The 21,132-nt window shown below is 43.0% G+C and overlaps 9 protein-coding genes across 9 annotated transcripts; 5 read left to right on the top strand and 4 right to left on the bottom strand.

Annotated features, from left to right (window-relative positions):
- Window positions 1-1,648: 1,648 nt before the first annotated feature.
- On the top strand, window positions 1,649-3,458 carry SS1G_13916 (hypothetical protein; the record flags this gene model as incomplete). The annotated part of the gene is made up of 4 exons (XM_001585006.1): window positions 1,649-1,843; window positions 1,901-2,085; window positions 2,158-2,642; window positions 2,701-3,458. The coding sequence occupies 4 exons, from the start codon at window positions 1,649-1,651 to the stop codon at window positions 3,456-3,458; spliced, it is 1,623 nt and encodes a 540-aa protein (XP_001585056.1).
- A 2,127-nt stretch (window positions 3,459-5,585) lies between these two features.
- On the top strand, window positions 5,586-5,759 carry SS1G_13915 (predicted protein; the record flags this gene model as incomplete). Its single annotated transcript, XM_001585005.1, has 1 exon — window positions 5,586-5,759. The coding sequence occupies one exon, from the start codon at window positions 5,586-5,588 to the stop codon at window positions 5,757-5,759; it is 174 nt and encodes a 57-aa protein (XP_001585055.1).
- Window positions 5,760-6,331: 572 nt separating this feature from the next.
- SS1G_13914 (predicted protein) lies at window positions 6,332-6,682 on the bottom strand (the record flags this gene model as incomplete). The annotated part of the gene is made up of 1 exon (XM_001585004.1): window positions 6,332-6,682. One exon carries the CDS (start codon window positions 6,680-6,682, stop codon window positions 6,332-6,334), a length of 351 nt encoding a protein of 116 aa, XP_001585054.1.
- A 616-nt stretch (window positions 6,683-7,298) lies between these two features.
- Window positions 7,299-7,569, bottom strand: SS1G_13913 (predicted protein; the record flags this gene model as incomplete). Its single annotated transcript, XM_001585003.1, has 2 exons — window positions 7,299-7,419; window positions 7,457-7,569. The coding sequence occupies 2 exons, from the start codon at window positions 7,567-7,569 to the stop codon at window positions 7,299-7,301; spliced, it is 234 nt and encodes a 77-aa protein (XP_001585053.1).
- Window positions 7,570-10,715: 3,146 nt separating this feature from the next.
- Window positions 10,716-12,437, bottom strand: SS1G_13912 (hypothetical protein; the record flags this gene model as incomplete). The annotated part of the gene is made up of 3 exons (XM_001585002.1): window positions 10,716-10,729; window positions 10,924-11,949; window positions 12,029-12,437. The coding sequence occupies 3 exons, from the start codon at window positions 12,435-12,437 to the stop codon at window positions 10,716-10,718; spliced, it is 1,449 nt and encodes a 482-aa protein (XP_001585052.1).
- Window positions 12,438-13,559: 1,122 nt separating this feature from the next.
- On the top strand, window positions 13,560-15,430 carry SS1G_13911 (hypothetical protein; the record flags this gene model as incomplete). Its single annotated transcript, XM_001585001.1, has 4 exons — window positions 13,560-14,503; window positions 14,928-15,003; window positions 15,252-15,305; window positions 15,389-15,430. The coding sequence occupies 4 exons, from the start codon at window positions 13,560-13,562 to the stop codon at window positions 15,428-15,430; spliced, it is 1,116 nt and encodes a 371-aa protein (XP_001585051.1).
- Window positions 15,431-16,198: 768 nt separating this feature from the next.
- On the top strand, window positions 16,199-16,475 carry SS1G_13910 (hypothetical protein; the record flags this gene model as incomplete). The annotated part of the gene is made up of 2 exons (XM_001585000.1): window positions 16,199-16,279; window positions 16,338-16,475. The coding sequence occupies 2 exons, from the start codon at window positions 16,199-16,201 to the stop codon at window positions 16,473-16,475; spliced, it is 219 nt and encodes a 72-aa protein (XP_001585050.1).
- Window positions 16,476-16,984: 509 nt separating this feature from the next.
- On the bottom strand, window positions 16,985-18,721 carry SS1G_13909 (hypothetical protein; the record flags this gene model as incomplete). Its single annotated transcript, XM_001584999.1, has 3 exons — window positions 16,985-17,602; window positions 17,666-18,307; window positions 18,368-18,721. 3 exons carry the CDS (start codon window positions 18,719-18,721, stop codon window positions 16,985-16,987), a joined length of 1,614 nt encoding a protein of 537 aa, XP_001585049.1.
- A 1,278-nt stretch (window positions 18,722-19,999) lies between these two features.
- Window positions 20,000-21,063, top strand: SS1G_13908 (hypothetical protein; the record flags this gene model as incomplete). Its single annotated transcript, XM_001584998.1, has 4 exons — window positions 20,000-20,395; window positions 20,451-20,520; window positions 20,572-20,795; window positions 20,848-21,063. The coding sequence occupies 4 exons, from the start codon at window positions 20,000-20,002 to the stop codon at window positions 21,061-21,063; spliced, it is 906 nt and encodes a 301-aa protein (XP_001585048.1).
- Between the last annotated feature and the right edge of the window lie 69 nt (window positions 21,064-21,132).

The raw sequence follows: 21,132 nt of genomic DNA, 5'->3' as shown, positions 1-21,132 counted from the left end.
TCCTTAAGGTTCTGGGGAACGACTTCCGGATTTCCAGTATATTGGTTATGGAAGAACCATCCTCGCATGCCTCGGATATCACAGGGCCACTTTGCGATGCAAAGAATCATGATTTGCTCGTTGTGATGCAGTGGATCAGTGGTTCATAGGTGGGAACACGGAGGGGCCCATACGGAGTAGTTACGAAGCTCTATTTTATTGTGTCTAGGGTCATTGGGCACTTGCTGGGGTATATGGACAATGTGGATACATGGTTCGGTCACCTTGTTTGCGATCCGAATTCTTAAAATGAAGGCAAAAAAACCTGAGACGTTTCAATCATACAGTGAAGATGCTGTGGGTATAGAATGTAAATTTGGAGTAGAATCTAGATGGTATTAATCTTGACCCTTGATTCGATTCATAATATGTGGTCAGCACTCAAATATCGATCGTGCCATGGATTAATTCGAAAGAACCATGACTCCACTCTTGACAAGCGAAAGGCCGAAGACCCACCGGAGGCTCAACGAAACGTTTTTTGATTCGGCTCCTTGCTGTGGCCACAAGGTTTACTGGTAAAGATAATGAATAGTTCTCACTGTATTTCGCTTTCATTACATTAGCCCTTCACAAATAAGCGAGGCGTACAACGTCTGGTGGCGAAGGCTTAGCGATGCTCTCCTCCATATTTAGAATCCTTACCTATTTTTTTTTTTTTGAAAAGGGGTCTTTGTAGGCATGAAATTTTTTTCTTTTACAAGGATGCTCAGCTTATCAACACTTCGACTTGACCCCATCTTCATCACTGAACATTAAAATCTGACAAAGGGTGCAGGACTAATGTATCACTTATCAATGATACCTGAGATGCAAGGCTTTCCTAACCGCATCGCCTAAATCAGCCGAGCATCAAAAAAAGGCAATTCAGTGTTGAGACCCCACTATTACGGGTCAATGAATCCTCATCCACGCGGGAGTGGGACTTCCAAGAAAACCTTGAATCCCCATCATCATAAACAACCCGAGAACGGATATTCATCCATATCGGTGGGATGGCCCGCGTTCGGATATCACCCTGAACGGTTGTGGCGTTACTCATGTCGCCAGACAGTTTGATGATATGAAGACTAAACTAACCCTTGATTTTATAATACAATTGCTCGAAACAAGCAATGCGAAATGTCGATCAATTAAAGCAGCTGAAATGGAAGGACTTATTGGCTGGAAGTGCCCGCTATGCTCAGTTATTCAGATTTTTTTTGGCGACATGAACATGTCGGATGGAACCGAGGTAAAAATAACATGGGGAGTATTGAACTGGAGGTCTGGATTTCATGAAGTAATAATGCATCAGACGCGGCTGGTCGGCAATATCGATTTGATAACAAATTCAGGGCACAAGTCGGTAACACAATGTTATACCGATTGTATCTCGCATTTCGCAATTCGCAATTCGCGTTTTGCATCTTGCCGTGCACTTGCGTCGTACTTAATTTGCATTTATTTTCATTGTGAAGGAACTCGTTCTCCTGTCTTACAATTGCGTTCTTGCGATTGCAATTCTTTCCTCCCTTGCCTTTTGTCGAGTTACTAGTTTGAGTGCTTGCTCGGGTGTAACCACGCATCACATCAATCCAATCGCCCTCGGCTTCACTCACTAGCCACAATGTCCGCAGAAATTCAAAAGGATAGAGATGTTATATTTGCAAGTCGAGAGTCCGGCGGCGTTGCCTCGATCGATCAAGATGTTGAGAAAGAGGACTTTGAAGACGAAGTTCCGGGACAGGTCGCGAAAAAGTGGCGTGGTACCCGAGCGGATCAACAGGATATGGCAGCATTAGGGAAGAAGCAGGTTTTGCGCGTATGTTCCTCTCAACAATAAGAAAGTAGGAGCAATGACTGACGGAATGATATGCAGCGAAATTTCAAATTTATAACTATGTTGGGATTTGCGAGTACTGCCATGGCGTCCTGGGAGCTTCTACTACCCCTCTTTACGTTCGTCATGGTAGATGGAGGAACGGCCGATCTTTTCTGGGGTTTTATTGTTGCTGCTTGCGGCATGTCGTTGGTCTATGCTAGTATTGCTGAAATGGCCTCGATGTGCGTACCATTTCCTTAAATTCTGGTCTTAGTCCCCCCACATTCTGATAACTAACGTGCGGAGCATGACAGATCTCCGACAGCAGGTGGTCAGTACCACTGGGTCTCAGAATTTGCCCCTCCAAAAGTCCAGAAGCTCCTTAGTTATACCGTAGGGTGGCTTTCCGCTATTGGATGGCAAGTATATCTCGCAGGTGTATGCTTCATGATCGGCGGCATTCTTCAAGGTCTCATAGCACTCAACAAAGCTGACTATGTCTACGAGCCATTCCACGCAACATTGCTCGCGATTGGTGTTGTAACCTTCTCGGTTGTGTTCAACACTTCCCTGGCTGAACGTTTACCATTAATTGAGGGTATCATTTTGATTCTTCATTTAATTGGCTTTTTCGTTATCATAATTCCGCTTTGGGTCATGGCACCTCGTGCCGATGCAAATACCGTTCTCATGAACTTCAGTAATGATGGTGGATGGTCTTCTAAGGGGCTAGCAGCCATGATTGGCCTAACGAGTCCAATGAGTGTGTTGATTGGTTATGATTGCTCCGTGCATCTAGGTATGTTTAAACACTGAAGGATGTTATATTAATAAGATACTAATATTCACGTGTAAAGCTGAGGAAATTCAGGACGCATCCTGGGTGGTACCAAGAGCCATAATGTGGTCGGTGGGCCCCAACGCTACTATGGGATTCCTTATGGCAGTGACTTTAATCTTCACCCTGGGAGATCTCGACGCCGTTCTGAATACTGTGACTGGTCAGCCTTTCATGCAAGTATTCTTCAATGCAACCCAAAGCTACGCAGCCACAAACGTTATGTGCATTGTCGTAGTCATCCTCCTACTTTCCTGCTGTATCAGTGAAGTTGCCGCCGCATCACGACAGATTTGGTCATTTGCTCGCGATGGAGGTCTACCAGGTTCGAACTGGTTGTCGCAGGTATCGCCCGGGTGGAATATCCCGCTTCGCAGTGTCTGCGTCTCGATTGCCGTTTCGTCCCTCCTTTCTCTCATCAACTTAGGATCTTCCGTGGCACTCAACGCCATCAACTCGCTTGGCGGTGTTTCAATTCTGTGTTCTTATTATATCACCATCAGCTGTCTGATTTGGCGCCGTATGCAGGGACCGCTCCCTTCACATCGGTGGTCCCTCGGCAAATACGGCATGGCAATTAACATTGCTTCTTTGTGTTTCTTAACGCCCATTACATTTTTCTCGTTCTGGCCTCTACAAACACCCGTTACCGCCCAAAATATGAACTGGTCGAGTGTAATGTTTGTAGCGACATTGTCTGTAGCATTGATTTACTATTATTTCAAGGCAAGGCATGTGTACACTGCACCTGCGCTTGCGATTAAGAGAAGGGAATGATGAAACAAAATCAGGCGCTCTTGCATTTTAGCAATGAGATATTTTACTGCTGTATATAGGCCTTTCCATTTGACACAAATAAAATTTACCGATTTAATTTTTTAACTTGATTTTCGCACGCTTGTGTTGACTCCAAACGTCATTAATCTCAGCATACGAGAACTAGCCCTTAGGTATAGACTATTTCATTGTTTACATCGGTGATCGTGCTTCTCCACCGTGATTTGGCATCTGCCTCATGACATCTAGCAGCGGGCCTGTTCAAACAAAATATTCAAGCTCTGGGAAATATGTCACCACGTTGACCTCATGCAAAAATGTTCTCGAAATGCAGCGCTGGAATGCCCACTTGAATAAATCGTATAATCAACATTGATTGCAACAATGATTTATGGAACAGCAAGCAAAGACTGGTAATTTAAAATACAAACAAAAGCTTCTGCAGTGGGTCGTTGCACAAGGACTTGAAGATCAGATAAATGGGCCCGAGATGCACTGCACACGTCTCAGGACTTAATAAATCTCTAGACGATGATCTGCAGATTGCTTGACGACAGATTAATGGGATCCAATTCAGAATGAGGCTGATATATACAATTCCGAACACTCCTCGCAAGAAGCACACAAAACGAATTCACACGCATACCGGCATGATTGGTACTGCTAAATGAAAAGTACAATTTTCAACATCGAGTCGGCGTGTTGTACGTACCACTAAGCAAAATCATTCAAACACAAGAGGTCAAAGTTCCATCAACTAATTTGTGGAATGACCCAAATGATTCTTTCTATCAAATGTGTGAGGCTTCCACCAAGCTTACGAGCCTCATGTGATGTCGGTATGTCAATCTTGAACGCGAAGCTTTTGTGTTAACCATTATGTGTACATTGATGCAGTATTAACAAACTGGAAAGCCCCGAAATCTTGGTTATTTTTACTGAGCGAAGATGTGACTTCCAACATCCTTCGCTATGCCAATGATAATAGTAAACAGTCAATCAATGTACGAACAGGAAGAATAAGATAAATGTCAGGATAAACGATTAGGCAATGCTAGGGTATTTATGAACTATGAAGTGCATCCAAAAACCAAACTCCAAAATATCCCATCCGAGAAATGAAATCTCGACAGGAGTCTGAATCAGGACTCGTCCCATACGTTTCGATCCTCTCCTTGCTCGTCTTACCTCACTGCACGGTGGCATTATCGAACCTTTCCTTTGCGGTTAACAGTCCTGTCTTGAAATCCTCCGCCTTCTCAATCTACACTTCAATTCTCCATCTCTATTTCCTTCTTGTAATAGAATGGGTGCTCTTGCCCTTCAAAACTTTTGTCTATCAAGCCCCCCGGGCTACTTTTGGCACCATCAATAATATGTTCTGGTATCTTGGTAGCGCACTCCACACCAACAGCTTGTGCGAATACATCCTCACTCTCACCTCTGCTCTTCACCAAGCTCGCATTGCACGCGAGCCGTCAAAGGGTTCAAGTCGAATTTATTTGGCCAGCTATGAAGACGCCCTCTTGTGTGCCACTTTGAAGTCCACCTGGCTGATATTCAGTAGTTTGCATTTCGAGGGGATCAATTTAAGAGGATAATTGTCGCCGTCTCCGCCGAGTTTGATATGCTGGGTGGACGAATCGCTATTTCTGTTATTCGGGATTTGAATTGCATTATGGGGGTATTGACCAGTTAGTTCCAAGAGATTCCAGAGATAACTGAATCGTGTTTTGGGACTTTTTCCCGTAACTTCGAAGGCATGCTCGTCGTGGGATTGAAGTATGTGTGCGAATGGGTATACAGCGAAGGAAGAATGCTAATTGATTGTCGTTATCGACGATTCTCACTACGCCAACAGGGTCTTCACTAGCCACATTTTTCAGCCTCTGATGAACTTGGATTGAACTCATCTTTATCACGTGCACATCACGATACTACTCCCTCCTGAGCCGTTGCAAGCTAGAACACACGAATCATCGTAATGCCGGTCAACACCGTTTCGGTTTTTCCAACGGCCTCGGACAGAGTTTGACATGCATCCATACGATTCTTGTGCCCAGATCCTGACTAATTCTGATCCTGCAACCATTCATTGTTTCTCGCAACGTTCCATCGCTGAGAATAATGCCAGTAAGGAGAAGCATTTCTCCGCATTATACAAAGACAGTCCTTCTCAGACGAGGAATTCCCTTTGAGAAGAAGTACGGGATTAGTAGTCCTAGCTTCAAGCGTTGCTTGTTCGGGCTAGTCATGGAGTACGATTCGGATGTTATAATTCGGGCTCCTTACACGGGCTGAGGCGTAAAGAAGTTATATTGTATTCGATGAATCGAAAAATCCAGCCCATTCACGTTTTCGATCACCACAGGGAGGCCTTGTAGGATGAGTTGTCCTGGAGGTGAATATCTCGCTCTTTGAGTGCTTTCAAACCATGACCGGGAACTCCACCGACGTCTGTAGAAGTGGTTTATCTGGATTTTCAGATTTAAACGGTTGCTCAACAGGGGGAAAGATCAAATAATATCCTTCCACGCTCCATGCGTGTTATTGCCATGCGCCGACTGAACGTTTCTTACTGCTCTGGAACTTCTTCCATTCAGTCAAAACAAGTGAGTCTTACCTTGAATTTTCTGCCGAATTGGAAAGGGCCTTCATGTATTCTTGTACTTTCCACGTTCTCAGAAGGACTCCAAAAGCATGACAAGCAGTATGGCATTCAATAATGCGTCTTCCGTTGCAAACATGCTCCTTTCGGAGTAGATGTGGAATAACCAAAACTGAATCTATTCGCGAAGCTCAAAGTTTTGAGGATTCTCATGATGCGAAGTTCCAGCATCTGTTAAGATTGGAGTTGCAAGATGATTGAATAGTTACTCACAAATCCATGTTTTGGTAGGGTTTGTCTTCTTCGCCAGATCGTGCACATTTATCTTGACTTCATCCAGTTCCATTGGCATATCGAAAGGCTTCATACTAAAGCGGAGCGAATAGTCTCTCCGCGATGAATTCACCCTGAGATCAGCGGATAGCTGATAACCACTACAAATGGTTTCTTCAACAAACGCCCGGGACAATCTAAGAGTGGCATCTAAAGGTGTTTTTTGTGACCTTTTACTAGCGGCTGATAACTTTTGATGGTCGATCAGAGAGCCGATGCCTACTTCAAAAAGAGCGATTGTCTCACTAATGCTTCCAAAAAGTCGCGAAACTGGAAGAGTCATTCTTTCCTGCTCACTCCGTGATGTCTATTGTCAATGAGAGGAAGTATTTTTGCTGTGAGCTCTTATTAATTTTGGAGATGGTCAATCCATTTAGCATCAACAAACTAACAATATCCATGTGGATGAATCATTGAATTCAGTGAGAGGAGTAAGATATAAATGTGCCGTTAACATACTAACCAAAACAGCTCTAAAACCATCATATCACCAATATGTATGTTTGCTTTGGTCTACAACCAATTGAGCCACTCTATCATCAAATTTCAACTGTGCGTATTCTTCTTGGTTGGCTCTAAGCCGAGATGATGCTCGTCTATTCCGCGAGACCAAAAAGCCATTTCTGTCATCCTTTGATATTCTTACAAACCAGCTTTTAACCTCGAGACCACATCAAATTACATGCCCGAGACAGAATTGTCACCACTACTATAGCTTGTATCGAATAGAATCAAAGTCTACATATAATGCAACACATCTCCTAAATCCATGTTTAGCAAGGGAACATGATATGTAGATTGGCAAAACCACCTTCAGCTTGTCATTTATTCAAGGGCTACCACGGTAGCGGGATTTTATTCTAAGTTTTGATTCTCTCCCAATCAGATAAAATCCGTGTTCAAGCTGAAAAGATTTCCCATCGTTCTTGATTTTCTGAGATTGTTCTTGTTACATCACAATTTTTGTTCTCCCAACCTCTCCCAGATGTTATTTTGCTAGCGCCAAATGGAATTCGATGTCTAGTCATAGAGTAAGGAACGCCACCGGTTAATTGACGTCAATCGGCATTCATATCCATTTTCTATTTCGATAGTTTCGAATAGAAAACCCTTTTCAATGCTGCTTGGTCTAGAGACGGTTTTCTGCAAATATGAATCGGTCTTCAACATGTCTGGGATACAAATCCCTTGCCCTTCTCTTCAACTATTATAGTGAATGCAATTATTTGACTGGCTACTTGGGTAGGAAGCATGGACCTGGAGAACCTGATAATTAAGATGTAACAAGTTCGAAGTGGTGGGAGATATGCAATGTATAAACTTCATCATAAATCTTAGATTTATTCAATCATGACTCCACTTGATGATAGTATCCAGCTCAAGGGATGAGCAAAAATCCTGTGCCGCTACTGTACAGTTTCAAAAGTATATGCGTTGACTATCGTCCGATTTGACGCTATGGATTTCGATGTCTATTAATATGAGTCCTTAGTATCCATCTGATTATCTATCGTCCTAGCTGATGGAAATTTGACAAAGTTCCTGCTTTCTTTCTAAGGGCATTCCCCGAAAATCACTGTGGGGCAATTTGATATTTTTATTTTACCTCCATCAATCTGAGACTTGCCACAACGCTTCAGAATTCTATCTTCCAACCCAAATCACCGCCTATCACTTCCATTGCCAAACTATAAGGTTCTACGCACCTAGAATAATAAGCAAATTGGTTGTTTTTGTTAGAAATGAAGGAGACTTGGGCGACCACTATGACAGAACTATGGTACAGACTGCAGAAGTACCCAGTGTTCAGGCTCTAATGTTTCAGTTATTGATTGGGGATTCTGGAGTCTGCAGAGGAGCATATTTTATGCTTCAAAAGTTCAGTATTAGCGCTACTAGATGAGCGCTCAGGGATAGGGTGAGTCAAGCACATAGAGTTATGTAGTGTAAAACTCCTCCGCTTTGGAGATCCAATTCTCTTGCGAACCCCTTTTTATTCACTCAGACACATAACAGTCATATATACTCTATCACGGAACTGGTATTTCAGTCTTATTTAAGAACTCGCAAGTACCAGGTACAATTACACTAACCAATGCAGGGACTATTGTAAAATACCTCAAGGTGTTGGCTTGCACTTGGAGATATAACACATTACTAAATAAGTCAAAGGTTTGAGCTGTATATTCAAAAGTTAAGCTAAAATATAGACTTCTCTTGAGGTTATTGGTCAAAGGTCTTGTAGTGGGTATTCTTGTACTCATTCAAGTCATAATTCTTGACGACCTGGGGCTATTTATCATTGACAAAATGTGAAAGCGCCTTTTATCATTATTTTCATCTTAAAAGTAAAGCCTGAACAATATGAAATGAGGGTTAGTAAAAGCTGTCAAAGTTATTTCCAAGTCATGTCCTTTGGCTTTAAATTTATCGAAAATATCCTCATCATGGACTATTTACCTTGACATGTCTGTAGGAAATGGAAGCTAAGTACTACAATGAAAGAAATAATTAGCCTCGTGTACCTAGGATTCTTGAAAATTCACTTGGCCATCATGTATCACCTTGAAAATTGTGTCGTGGTACCGGTGTAGGCGTTGAATGCATGGAGTTCAAGAAATGGAGCCATCCTTTCTTTCATTCCATTCTGAGTTTGGTCTCTTACCATTTTAGCCAGATATCTCATTGAGTGTATGAGATCATTGAGACGCGAAAGTATATTCGCTACATGGTAAATAGCACTAGCTTCCAGGCTACATCTCTATTCTACGTACAGAGCCATTGGCATCGAGACGAGCCGTAAAGTTAAATGGATGTTAGAAAAACCAAACAGAAAGTTAAGCCTGAAGTAGAAGATTCTCCATGAGCAGGATACAGAGCACGAATATGATGGGTCAGTAGTTTGAGGCTCAAAATCTAGCAGGCTAAGAGGATTCGCAATATTTTCTCATGCATTTTCGAGGCGATGACCCTCAATATTTACATCACAGTTCTTGGAAAATTCAAACCATCTCATGTATAAGAAAATTGCCTGATCTTCTATTTCTACTGCCATCATTTCTACTGCCATTATTTCATACCAATTGAGTGTTAGAGCAACCTTTGGACGCGAATTCTTCTGTTACTTTCAGATTTAATGTTTCAAGTTGAACAACCTTCATTGGAAAAGCAAGGGCAGATATCGTAGGATATCCTCACCGTATTCCACTGCAGTGTTTGTGATTACAGCGAGATGTCCTACGTGTCGAGCATAATAACTACAGGAACTTTCATGTATCAAAACTGAATAATTCCTGGTATTGATACTGTTGGGAAGAAAGTGAGAACTTGAATTTCCGCAAAATCCACCATTTAATGGATAAAGGAAATGGACTTTATTCCGATTTGATGTTGTGAATTCCTTTTCTATCCCGTGAGTTCAGAGGGTATCAGCTGATCAACATGGACTCTGCTCAGCGAGTCCAATGCGTCGTCTTCTCTTTTTGAATTGTCATTCAATTCTTATAACCTTTCTTTCGAAGTATTTGTTGTTGAGACACGCCAGAAACTTTAGAAAGTGAGCCCCTAATCAATATTTTCAACGATATACTCTAGGTTATGTGGGAATTCATCAGAGCCATTGCGCCAGGCATTCGATGAGCATTGGCAACCCTCCAAAACCTTTCTGGGAGCTCTACTCAGTTCACGTACAGTGCAAGACTTGGTAGATTGGAGTCGCGTAGTAATTGACACTACCAATGACAAAGCTTGTGTATATATTAAGTCTGAATAAGATATCGACAAGCGAGCTAAGTATCGAAAACATAGATGCAGCTGCTAAGTGATTTGTGTACCTCGTTTTGCTAATACAAAACGACCTTTCTTCCCCCCGCTCTACGGTTCTTAAGAAAGACTCTGACCACGAGATTATATCACGGGGTCCGATGTCGTTGTTGCGGATGGAACAATTAAATCATTAGTAGGAGGTATTTATTGACAAACATCCGTGGTGAACCTGTGAATGCAGAGGGTCTACTTATGGAGAGCGGGTGTCTGGAGTTAATGCTTGCGGGATATGTATATTGTAAAATGGTGAGCGAGGTATAATAGGAATGAGACACAAGTAATAGTGCTTGTCATGCTCTTCACATCTGCGAGGAATTTCCGTAGCACATAAGTTTACGGGTCTATAAATGGGAGCGGCATCCATCATTCTTATATTCCTGGACGTCTTTTGTAGCAACAGAACGAAGCATGAACGAGAAATCAAATTACAAAGGTATATACTTCTAATATCTAGTTGTATCTATAGAGCAAACAATGACTAAGAAATTGCTCTATGCAATCTGACCTGTACTCCATTTTTACTGCGGTTAGAAACAGTATGATGATATAGAACCGGGCCTGGCTTCTCCAAATTCTCTATCCGATCATATTTCTGCAGGAACCTCACAACAACATATGAAGTCTCTGTCAGGGCGAATTGTTCTAGACATGATAATTAGCTATCTGTGTGTGTCGATATCTCAAAAGAGGGAGACTTACGACCAATGCACTTTCTCGGGCCTCCACCAAAAGGAATGAATTCCCAGCCAGCTCTTCTGCCTTCCCACCTCTCGGGCCTGAACTGATCGGCGTCTTCACCCCAAATATCTTTCCGATATTGCATCGCATACGTGGAAACCAGTATTCTCGACCCAGCTGGTAAGAACATAGGTTGTGTACCATCGCGACCTCCTCCACGCGGTAATATTGTATCTTGGTTACATGTGCGGTCATTCAAAGGAACAGCTGCGCCCACCCGTAACGTTTCATCAATCACGTATTGTAAGTATTTACAAGATCGCAAAGATTGAAACGAAATATCCGAACCTTCCGGTCCAAATTCGGAAAGAATTATGCTTCGAAGTTTAGAGTAGACGTTAGGATTGCGTGCAAGGTAATAGAATGTCCAGCCGAGCAAAGAGCCAGTTGTATCGCGACCAGCGTTGAGTATTTGCAGTGTTTCGCAGCGAAGTCTAACTGGATCTTGATTTACTTTTGCCAATTCATCCAACAACGAGAATGGTTTTTTCTCTGAAGCCGTTTCTGCGCTTTTTTCCTCGTCTTGGTTTTGACGAAGGCGTCTTTCGACAAATTTGTCGACCATCCGATGAACTTCATCGCGGTGATGATCGAAGTTGCGGCCTTTGACATATCCGTTCCACCGACCAGCAATGCCTTTCAGGAATAATGTTTCCTTTCCGGCATCAAGGTGACGTCCAAAGGTGCGGAAATCTGTGGTGTCCGTGTCCTTGAAGGGGTTTGGACTTGCTGTTTCGATCTTTGATGAGTTGCCGGCATCTTGAGAATGTACAGATTTTCCATAGAGGAACTCAGTAGACACGTCTAGCGTTAAGTTAAGAAATAAAGGGGCAAGATCAACCTTTTCTGTCCAGCCAGTTTGAGTGCTTTGGAGTTCTTGACGAGCAAACAATGCCTGGACGTGGCGCTCTTCGAGGTCGAGATCTGATACTCTTTCTCTGGAGAATTGTGGTCGTACAAGCTGTCTGGAATGTTTCCATGCGTCGCCTATCCTCTTAAAGTTAACATTCTGCAAAAAACAAAGGCACTAAACCTAATTTTCATTATCAAAATCAAAGCCACATACCCTGAGCAGTAAAGATAGCATCACCAAGCAGCGGGCTCCAAATCTCCTTCCTTTGTGTTCCAATGTCCCACTTATGTGACTCAGTCTGTAGAATAAACTGCGCCAAACTTGGATCTCTGGTGATGATGACCTCAGTATCCAAAACCTGTCCCCTCACCGTCAAAGTATCCGGTGATATCCTATCCATGATTTCCATAAACCATTTTGGACTTCTTCCTTGGCGATTTGCTCTTGCTGCTTCAATCACACTTATGACACCGAATGGATCGGACCCAAAAACTTTTGGAGGAAGGGCACAGCCATGTAGTTCAGCATTTTGACGACGCTTGCGCTTGGTATGGTAAATGGAGATGCCTTTGAAAAGGAGGGCGAAAATGCCAATGTATAAAAAGAGAGAAAAGGTATACATGATTTGAAGATATCTTGAAGACCGCAGATGTCCAAAACTCCTGTTGAAACAAATGGTTCTTGTCGATGCAGCATAAAGGAACGGTATTTGTTGGGAGAAGCCTAAGTCCGGACAGGGATTAAGAGGTTCAAAGAGCTATGCTTTGAACTGAACAGTGCAAAGATCTTCATTGGGAGACTGCATAGGATCATTTGTGGTTTGATAGGCTCGGCATAATTCTCTGCGGTTGCTAGAACTGACGTTGATGATTAGATAGAGAGTTCTAACTGTCGACTCCATCACCCCGGCTTCCGTCATTCCACTTTTTGCCCCTGCTAGTTGTATCACCATGCTGATTATCAATAATCAATATGCCTTATTTGGAAATATGAATATATTGTAAAATATGAAGAAGTGATTTACATTGAGGCGTCTATACTAATCAGACACATTCGTTAGTTTGCATTTAATATTGAACGAATCTCCCCATGATGTCCTGTAACTTTTACTTTAAATTGTCCCTTGCTCGTGTTATTTCATAGGTCATATTTTGCCTTTGATGTTTCTAAAACTTGTATGCCGGGGTCTAAGCCCTGTTTTCGTTACTTGAACTTTGATCTGACCGAGGGAATAGCCAAATTTCAGTAATATGGTTGTTTTTTTTTAAGATTTTATTTGATGCAACTAGCCAGGGGCGGCCCTAGTGCTTGTAAGCCGTACCCGCAGAAAAATGCCCACTATTGGATAACCTCGTCTATCACTTCCAAGTCAATCGACGAACAAGGGATGTAGCATGTGCTGAAAACCTACAATCAGCAGCCAAGTATGAAGAATCAGCAAATAAGGCCATCTAGCTACTGGAACGTGAGATTCCCGACGGGGCGGTTTGCGTTTCCAGCCCGTCGTCAATCGAATCCCTATAAACTCGAGATAAGAATCAATTAGAGTATTTTTATCTAACATACATTCCATAACACCTCGGATCCAGACTCTGCATCAGATACCATGGAGAAGAAGCCATACCCACTTTCTCCACTGGACCACCTATCACCCCGAGTCCATGTCCCGAAACTCCTCTATTTTTCCTCCAATTCGGACTCAGAAACTATAATCCAAACAATAAAAGATGCCCTTTCAAAAACAATGTCAGCATTACCAATCATTGCTGGATCAGTCGCTTTGTCCCAAGAAGTGAATTGTCAGAAAGGATCTCTTGCGGTGCAAGCTCCTTATTTTGAGGTCAACGACATTCTCTCAGTGAAGGACCTCAGCTCCAAATATGATTTTGAGAGCATCCAAGCCAGAGAATTCCCAACTGATGCAGTAGATGGAGATGTGTTACCAGATCTCTTGGGAAACAACACTCAAGTTCTCCTGGCGCAAGCAAATATCATTCGTGGCGGTCTTGTCCTGGTTTGTGCAGTGCATCATTGTGTAATGGATGAAGCGGGAATATTCAACTTACTGAAATTATGGTCTACCTTTTGTCGCGGAGAGAATGGTGATGAATTGGTGAATGAAGAATGGATAGAAAATTCTACTCTATGGCAGGGGGAAGGCACGGGTGTATTGGAAAACCACCCAGAATATAAACTACTGTCAGAGTCTGTATCTACCACACCATATCTTTCACATGCTTCAGATGTGGTGGATACAGGTCTATTTTTCTTCTCAGACGATTCTCTGCGGCGCCTGAAAGAGCTCGCTAATGAGAATTCTAGTGATTCATCATGGGTCTCTACAAATGATGCCTTGGTTGCACTTATTTGGTCTAGGATAACCTCGGCACGAATAGCTACTTCGGAGTCCGTTATGCCTTGTACAGTATCTGTGTTTGCCATGACTGTCAACGGGCGCAGCCGTCTTCTGCCGCCTATGTCGCCCAACTTCACCGGAAATGTCGTCTTAATCTCCAAGTCCATCAGCAAATTCTCAGATCTAACATCAGAATCCTCAATTTCCACAAATATTGGGACCATTGCACGCATCATTCGTCAATCAGTTAGTGATGTTGGCAATGCCAAAATCAGGGATGTAATTCAAGCAATACGAAGTGTGTCAAATCTCGACAGACTACAACCAAGTGGGTATGAATCTCATCAACGTAACGTCGGGTGCTCTTCCTGGTCAGGACAGCCATATTACAGTCTGGACTGGGGAGAGAAGCTCGGTGGAAAGTGCCGAAGGCTTAGGTGGAGAAGCTTGAAGACTGATGGGATTTTTATCATCTTCCCGAGGATTCCGGGCGATGACGGAGATAGACTTGGGAGGGGAGGGTTGGAAATTTGCATGGGGTTGCAGAGAGAATGTTTGGTAGCATTGAGAGGAGATAAGACTTTTACTCAATTTGCAGAATGGAGATGCTCTTGAAAAGTTAGTTCGTGTTAAATAACGCATGTTTCCCTATCAGGGCATGGCTTTGACAATACAATTTCTCTTGTAATGTATGCACTGCATGCTCGTATTGTATTTAGACTCTGCAATGCAACCATTAATCACTAACTTTGACAGCTTTGCATCGATCAATGATGCTGTCTCATCGAAGCGACCTAAAGCCACGTTATACCTGAATCTTCCCAAAGTAGAAGTAAGTCCTATTTACCAGGGCAATGAAAATCATCAAATCTGATTCACAGGAATGCGAAATAGAGGAGCTACTGACTCCGCCTTTCGTCAATGATATCCAATGAGAGTAATCAGGATGGCGATCACCAATCGCTATTAGTCCGACGCGGTAAAAGGCACCAGGTAAGACCCACTTAGTTAACCTGAATTATACGCAGAAGTAACCCTACGTTGCAATTACACAAGAGTTTTTAACAAAATATTGTTTAGCTTTTCAACATTTATAAGGAGTGGTGCGAACCTTATTTTTACATCCGAACACGCGTATGTCAATCTGTCAGAGCTTTTATGCCAGCCACCGTATCATCGACCCGCACACTAACGAAAACAATGCTAAAATGTCTTAGCTCTTAAAATCTCCTAGTGGCCCCCAGGGTACTTCCGGATGATCTGATCCGGCCATTGCTTCGGACAGCGGCTGCTTTAGGATTCCTCAAATTGTGACATGCAGAGTCTTTCTTTTTATGGTATGGCCCACTCAATAAAGTACATCTTAGCCGCTCCCTTTTCTGTCGTACAAATTTCCCAATTGGTGCTCAACATAGATATCAAAAAAAAAAGAAAAAAAAAAAAAAAAAGAAAAGATATCTGCTTGATTGAAGTTTGGCAGATAGATGTCTGTGCTTTGATGGGATTGTTGTCAAACAATAGCTCTAGTGGACCTTGGCTGGCTTTCGCTTAACCCCCTTGTCCATCTCAAAGTGCTATGACTGGGATCATCGTCCAATAGTTAATCTCATTACGCTGGCACCGACTAGAGACGACAACAGCCCCACGCCTTACTTACTTCTCTCAGGTCCAAAATATTCCGCAGCTTCTTAACCCCTGATCTGTCGGTCTATAAACCATCACACCTTCCGTTTATATGATCTGCCGGTCTTGTATTGGAAATGTTACGCGGCTAATATCCTCGTGGATTAGCTGCATTAGCTTTCCTACTAGTGCTTTTAGCTGTGTCACAGATGTCAGAGTGGCGTGATCGACGGTGCTAACAGGTACTAGTCGGATAACAGGACAGCCACTATGATTTACAACATATATCTTGATTCTCATTGGCATTGCGAAACGACAACCACTTATCAAACTCTCAATCTTCAAACAACAAACCCAATCACTCAGTCATCCCTTCGTTGAAATCGATATTTCACGCCAAAAACATGCACTTCTCACTTATCTCCACCTTTACTGTCGTCGCTGTCATGGCAGGCTTGAGCATAGCTCTTCCTGTCTCCACTACGGTTCGTATCAGTCCCTATTTGGTGATTACGAAACTGGTTCTAACAATTTGAGCAACAGATCGACAGTCGAAATGCCGTGCCTGAAGAAGAAGGTAATGGTGGTGGGCTTACCATACCTATCACCATTGGGCTTCCAATATCATGCTTGGGGATAGCGGTCTGCAACCCTGTTACAGCGGAGGAAGAAAGCAAGTAGGATGGCACGGGAATTCGGGACGGAACGCAAGCGAGTAGACGGAGAAGTTCGGAACAGAGAATTTGGGTGGTCATAACGAATTCAAAGTTGGGAGAAAGTTGGTGATTGATTCGAAGTTGTTCAAGGGTGACCTTATCGATGTGGAAGTTTAATTTTAATACACACTTTGTCCTTCCGAAAAATCTTCTTCCTTCTTGCTGAAATGTTCAAAGAGCGGCTTTCGAATACCCTTGATCATGCACGTGAATGACATAAGTGGAATAAATATGATGAGACTTTCAAATTGGCTAATGTAGGTTTGAAAGGAGCCAAAAAAATAACACGACAGGATCCGGTCTGAACCGTTAAACCGAGCAAGCTTTAAGAGAAGAAAAATGTTTTGCTGATCAAGAACGTATCAAGTACTCTAAAAAAAAATTCTATGTAAATATTACAATAGCTCTGGGCCCATGACTAGTTTCCCTTTGTAGCCAATTACAGCTTTACCATCTAATCTACTCTCACCGAATCTAGATAGGAGTAACCTTAACTTGGACACCGTCCCTTGGTCTTAAAACCAATCTCCACATCTTCAAGTCCTCTGGGTTCTGGACACTTTCATCGCGCTCAAAGTTGTACATACTCAACAAGCAACACAACAAAACCTTCATCTCAGTCTCTGCAAATTTGCGTCCAATGCATCCTCTTGGGCCTTGCAAGAAAGTCATGAAAGCATTGGTCGTGAATGATGATGGCAATTTGTCCCAGCGATCTGGGTCAAAAACATCGGCTGTGGGGCCCCAGTACATAGGAAGATGATTGATAGCATTGGCCAGAACATAGATGACAGTACCAGCTGGAATAGTGTACGGGCCCAATTTATCTTCTTCGAGGGATTGGCGGACAGTCATTGGAATGGGTGGAATGTAGCGGAGGGATTCACGGCAGACGTTGTCTAAGTATGGTAGAAGATCCGCATCCGTCTTTTCTACTGATTCATCATAACGGGTATTTGGATCGAAAAGGAAGGGCATGTGCTCGCGGATTTCAGCCCGGAGTCTTTCTTGGATTTCCGGGTGAATTGATAGAAGGTGAATTGTCCATGCTACACCTGTTGCTGTTGTGTCGTGGCCTGCACCAAGGAAAGTCTGTGAATCAATGCTCGTTAGTCTCCTGCAAATGCGATGAGAATATGTATATAGTCTGCTTACCATGATTTGGTCCCGCATGGTCTCAAATGAGAGGCCTTGCTCACCAGCCTCCTTCATCTTCAAGTTGTCTTTAGCAATCAATGCGATAATGTCCTTGTGGTTGGTTCTCTGCGTAGCTTGCTCTTGCTTCTCGCTGATAATATCCGTTGCAGTCTTGAGAATAATGTTACGCGAAGTCTCCATATCACGGTTCATCTTGGCGGGAATCATCTTGGTAGATGGAATGAATGCTTGAAGGCCGTGCAAAATACGGGATCCGATGTCAAATGCAAAGACAAGACGGTAGGCCTCACGGATTGGAGTTTCAGGGTTTTCAAGAGAGTTGATATCGACACCGAAGCCGGCAGAACCAATAATGTCGAGAGTGGTACGGTTCAACCACTCTAACACCTCGAAAGACTTGGTCTTTAGGGACGCAGCTTCCATCTCTTCCTTCCATAGCTTGGTCAAAAGTAGGGACTTTTGCCAGAACACTGGGTAGAGGGCTCTAATTGATTGAATAGAGAAACCTGGTGCTAAGGACTTTCGTTGATGTACGTGCTCAGCTCCTTCAGCTAGAAGTACACCCTCTCCAAGAATTCTGACCATCCACAACTTCGCACGCACTGGCTTTGGGTAGTTGTATGGATTTCTAGTTGTCATCTGTGAACTTCATATTAGAATCTTTTGCGAAACAGAATTTCAGCATTGGGAAAGGCTTACCTGTTTGAGAGCATCGTCATCTGCCACAGCTAGACGCTCAGCTCCAAAGGGAAAGAAGTATCTAATGATTGGACCATGTACTTGATGCCATTTGCGCTGTGGAACACCACATTCATTGGTAATGATCTCAAAAAATTGACCCCATAGAGGGAAGCCGGGGACTGTAGGAACATGTCGGAGCTCAGAAATGTAGAATGGAAAGATGTAACTGAGGTAAAAGACATATGATGGTATAAACACTCCAAAGACAACGGATATGCAGTACAGAGTACTCCACGATGAGGTTTTCGATATTAGGAGTGCGACTAACGTCGCTGCCCCAGAGAGCGAGGCAAAAGATACTTCGATAGCCATTTTGTCGCACAAGTATGATTGAGGTGAAGAAAAAAATTCCAGCAAGGGAAGGTTGAAATAATATCACTGATGAAAGAAACTCTAACACTAGTAAAATTCCTGACTTGTCTGTATCTGTGGACCTAGAATCTCATAGTTTACTTGACCGATATGAGCCACAGGGCTGGGGATGTTGATCTCGCTGATCCTCAATCCAGAGTAGTCTCTCTGACGTGCTCCACAAAGTCATGACGGCACATAGAGAATTTCGATCTTGAAAAAGTTCCTTAAAGGTAGTCAATATTTCCTGCTAGCACTGCTACAATGCCACGTCGGACTGATTACGATCCTTGCTTGGCAGACCTTGCTTGCTTCCTCTACCTAGCCGCCGAGTTGCAATTATGGAGCGGGTCAAAGCTCAAAGCTCTTTTATCCATAATATGAGTTTTTTAAATAATTGGATTTTTTCAGTAGAAGATCTTCAAACCCAGGAAGCATTCATGCAATAGCTGAAGCGCTCCTAAGACTCGGGTTAAAGATTATGCCGGGTGTGGTGAAGATCGACAAGAACTAGTCAGCCCCCTAGCGTAAGCGGAAGCAGATAACCGAATTAGGTAATTGTACTATATTTTCGAGCCACGAAGATCCAAGATAGCCGAAAGGTACCCGCAAAAGCTTATCTCTAGTCGATTTTCTCGGTCGACAGGAACCCTACGCTACATCAGCTGTGGGTCGTACTAATGACTTCACGAGGAGCTAGTGCACGTATTTCCGGGAAATTCTTCCAATTGATTATCCTCATGCACGCCAAGCACTAGCGAAGATTATTGATGTCCAGAAGGCTCAATCCAATACCTAAAACGATCGCTGGCTTATTGACGTTCCTGAACGCAAACACTGCCCCATGCTAACAAAGTTAAAATTGACAGCAAAAGTTGTCAAGGGGTCGCCTCCTCGAGGCTACGGACCCCTGAATTGAATAGTAGCTGTCAAATTGTAAGTATTCAGCTCTTCATCATTACTCGTCCCGCCAATATGGTCGAGATCGTCGGTGATACATATCGTAGTCTTGATTTTGATCTTCGTACTAGTCCCTAGCAGTGTTGTCAAACCTCTGAACACATGGAAAAGGCGCATTTCAACCAGGACTATCATCGGATCTTTTCTCAGAAAAATTCTTAAGATATAATTCCTGACCCCTACATAACTATAATTATCTTGGACATCAGATTCCTTATTCACAACTTCATTTTCATCTTAATTTTTTTTCCTCTTTCTACGAGTACAGCATCAGCAAACATGTCAAGCAGTACACTTCTTGTCCCGTTTAACGGGGCTGTAAAGTTTTCACCATGGGAAGCCTTCGACAAAGTTTGGACGTCAGTAGCAGGATATCCTGCTGAAGACTTCAAGTTTGTTCCTGGAGAGACTCCAATGGCTACACTAGAGGAAACTCTTGGCATGGTCGTACTTTACTATGCAGTGATCTTTGGAGGTCAAGCATGGATGAAAAACCGTCCAGCATACAAACTGAATGGCTTGTTTATGGCACACAACTTGATGTTAACTGTTGTTAGCGCTTCATTGCTTGTTTTGTTTGCACAACAGCTCATCCCAAGTATCTGGAAACATGGCCTGTTTGATGGTATCTGCGGTGGAAGCGGATGGACCAAGCCATTGGTAACTCTATACTATGTACGTCGCTCGAATTGGAATTGAGTGGAAAATGTTTACTAATCATGAGAAATAGTTGAACTACATCACAAAATACGTCGAGTTACTTGATACTGTGTTCCTGTTCCTCAAGAAGAAGCCTTTGAGTAAGTAATTATGCTCAGTCAACACCTCAAGAGTGCTAAATTGTGATTTAGCTTTTCTTCACTGCTACCACCACCCAGCAACAGCACTTTTGTGCTACACTCAACTTGTTGGACATACCCCGGTATCTTGGGTTCCGATCACTTTGAATCTGTTCGTTCACGTTGTCATGTACTGGTACTACTTCCAGAGTGCACGTGGAATTCGTATCACTTGGAAGGAGTGGATTACCCGCCTTCAAATTATCCAATTCGTCATTGATCTTGTAGCTGTCTATGTAAGCTCCCTTATTTGTCCAAGCATCTAATTCTTACTAACACTTTTTCTAGTTTGCCTCGTGGAACTACTGGACTAGTACCTATCACAAGTCTCTTCCCCACGTTGGAACATGTGCGGGTGAACCATACGCTGCTGTCGCTGGTTGCACAATTCTCAGCTCATATCTTGTTCTCTTCATCTCTTTCTACATTGCTACGTACAAAAAGACCCCAGTCAAGAGAACCACAATCAAATCTCAAGATGTGAAGAGTGGAGGAAAATCATAATCCTTGAGAGTTTGAAACAGAATGCAATTGTTAAAAACCTATCTCTTCTGGGTATCAATGTAGCAAGGG

Source organism: Sclerotinia sclerotiorum, genomic scaffold (assembly GCF_000146945.2).
Source record: "Sclerotinia sclerotiorum 1980 UF-70 scaffold_28 genomic scaffold, whole genome shotgun sequence".
NCBI classification, from domain to species: Eukaryota; Fungi; Ascomycota; class Leotiomycetes; order Helotiales; family Sclerotiniaceae; genus Sclerotinia; species Sclerotinia sclerotiorum.
The sequence above is the reverse complement of the archived record's forward strand: the minus strand, read 5'-3'. Positions and strand labels throughout refer to the sequence as shown.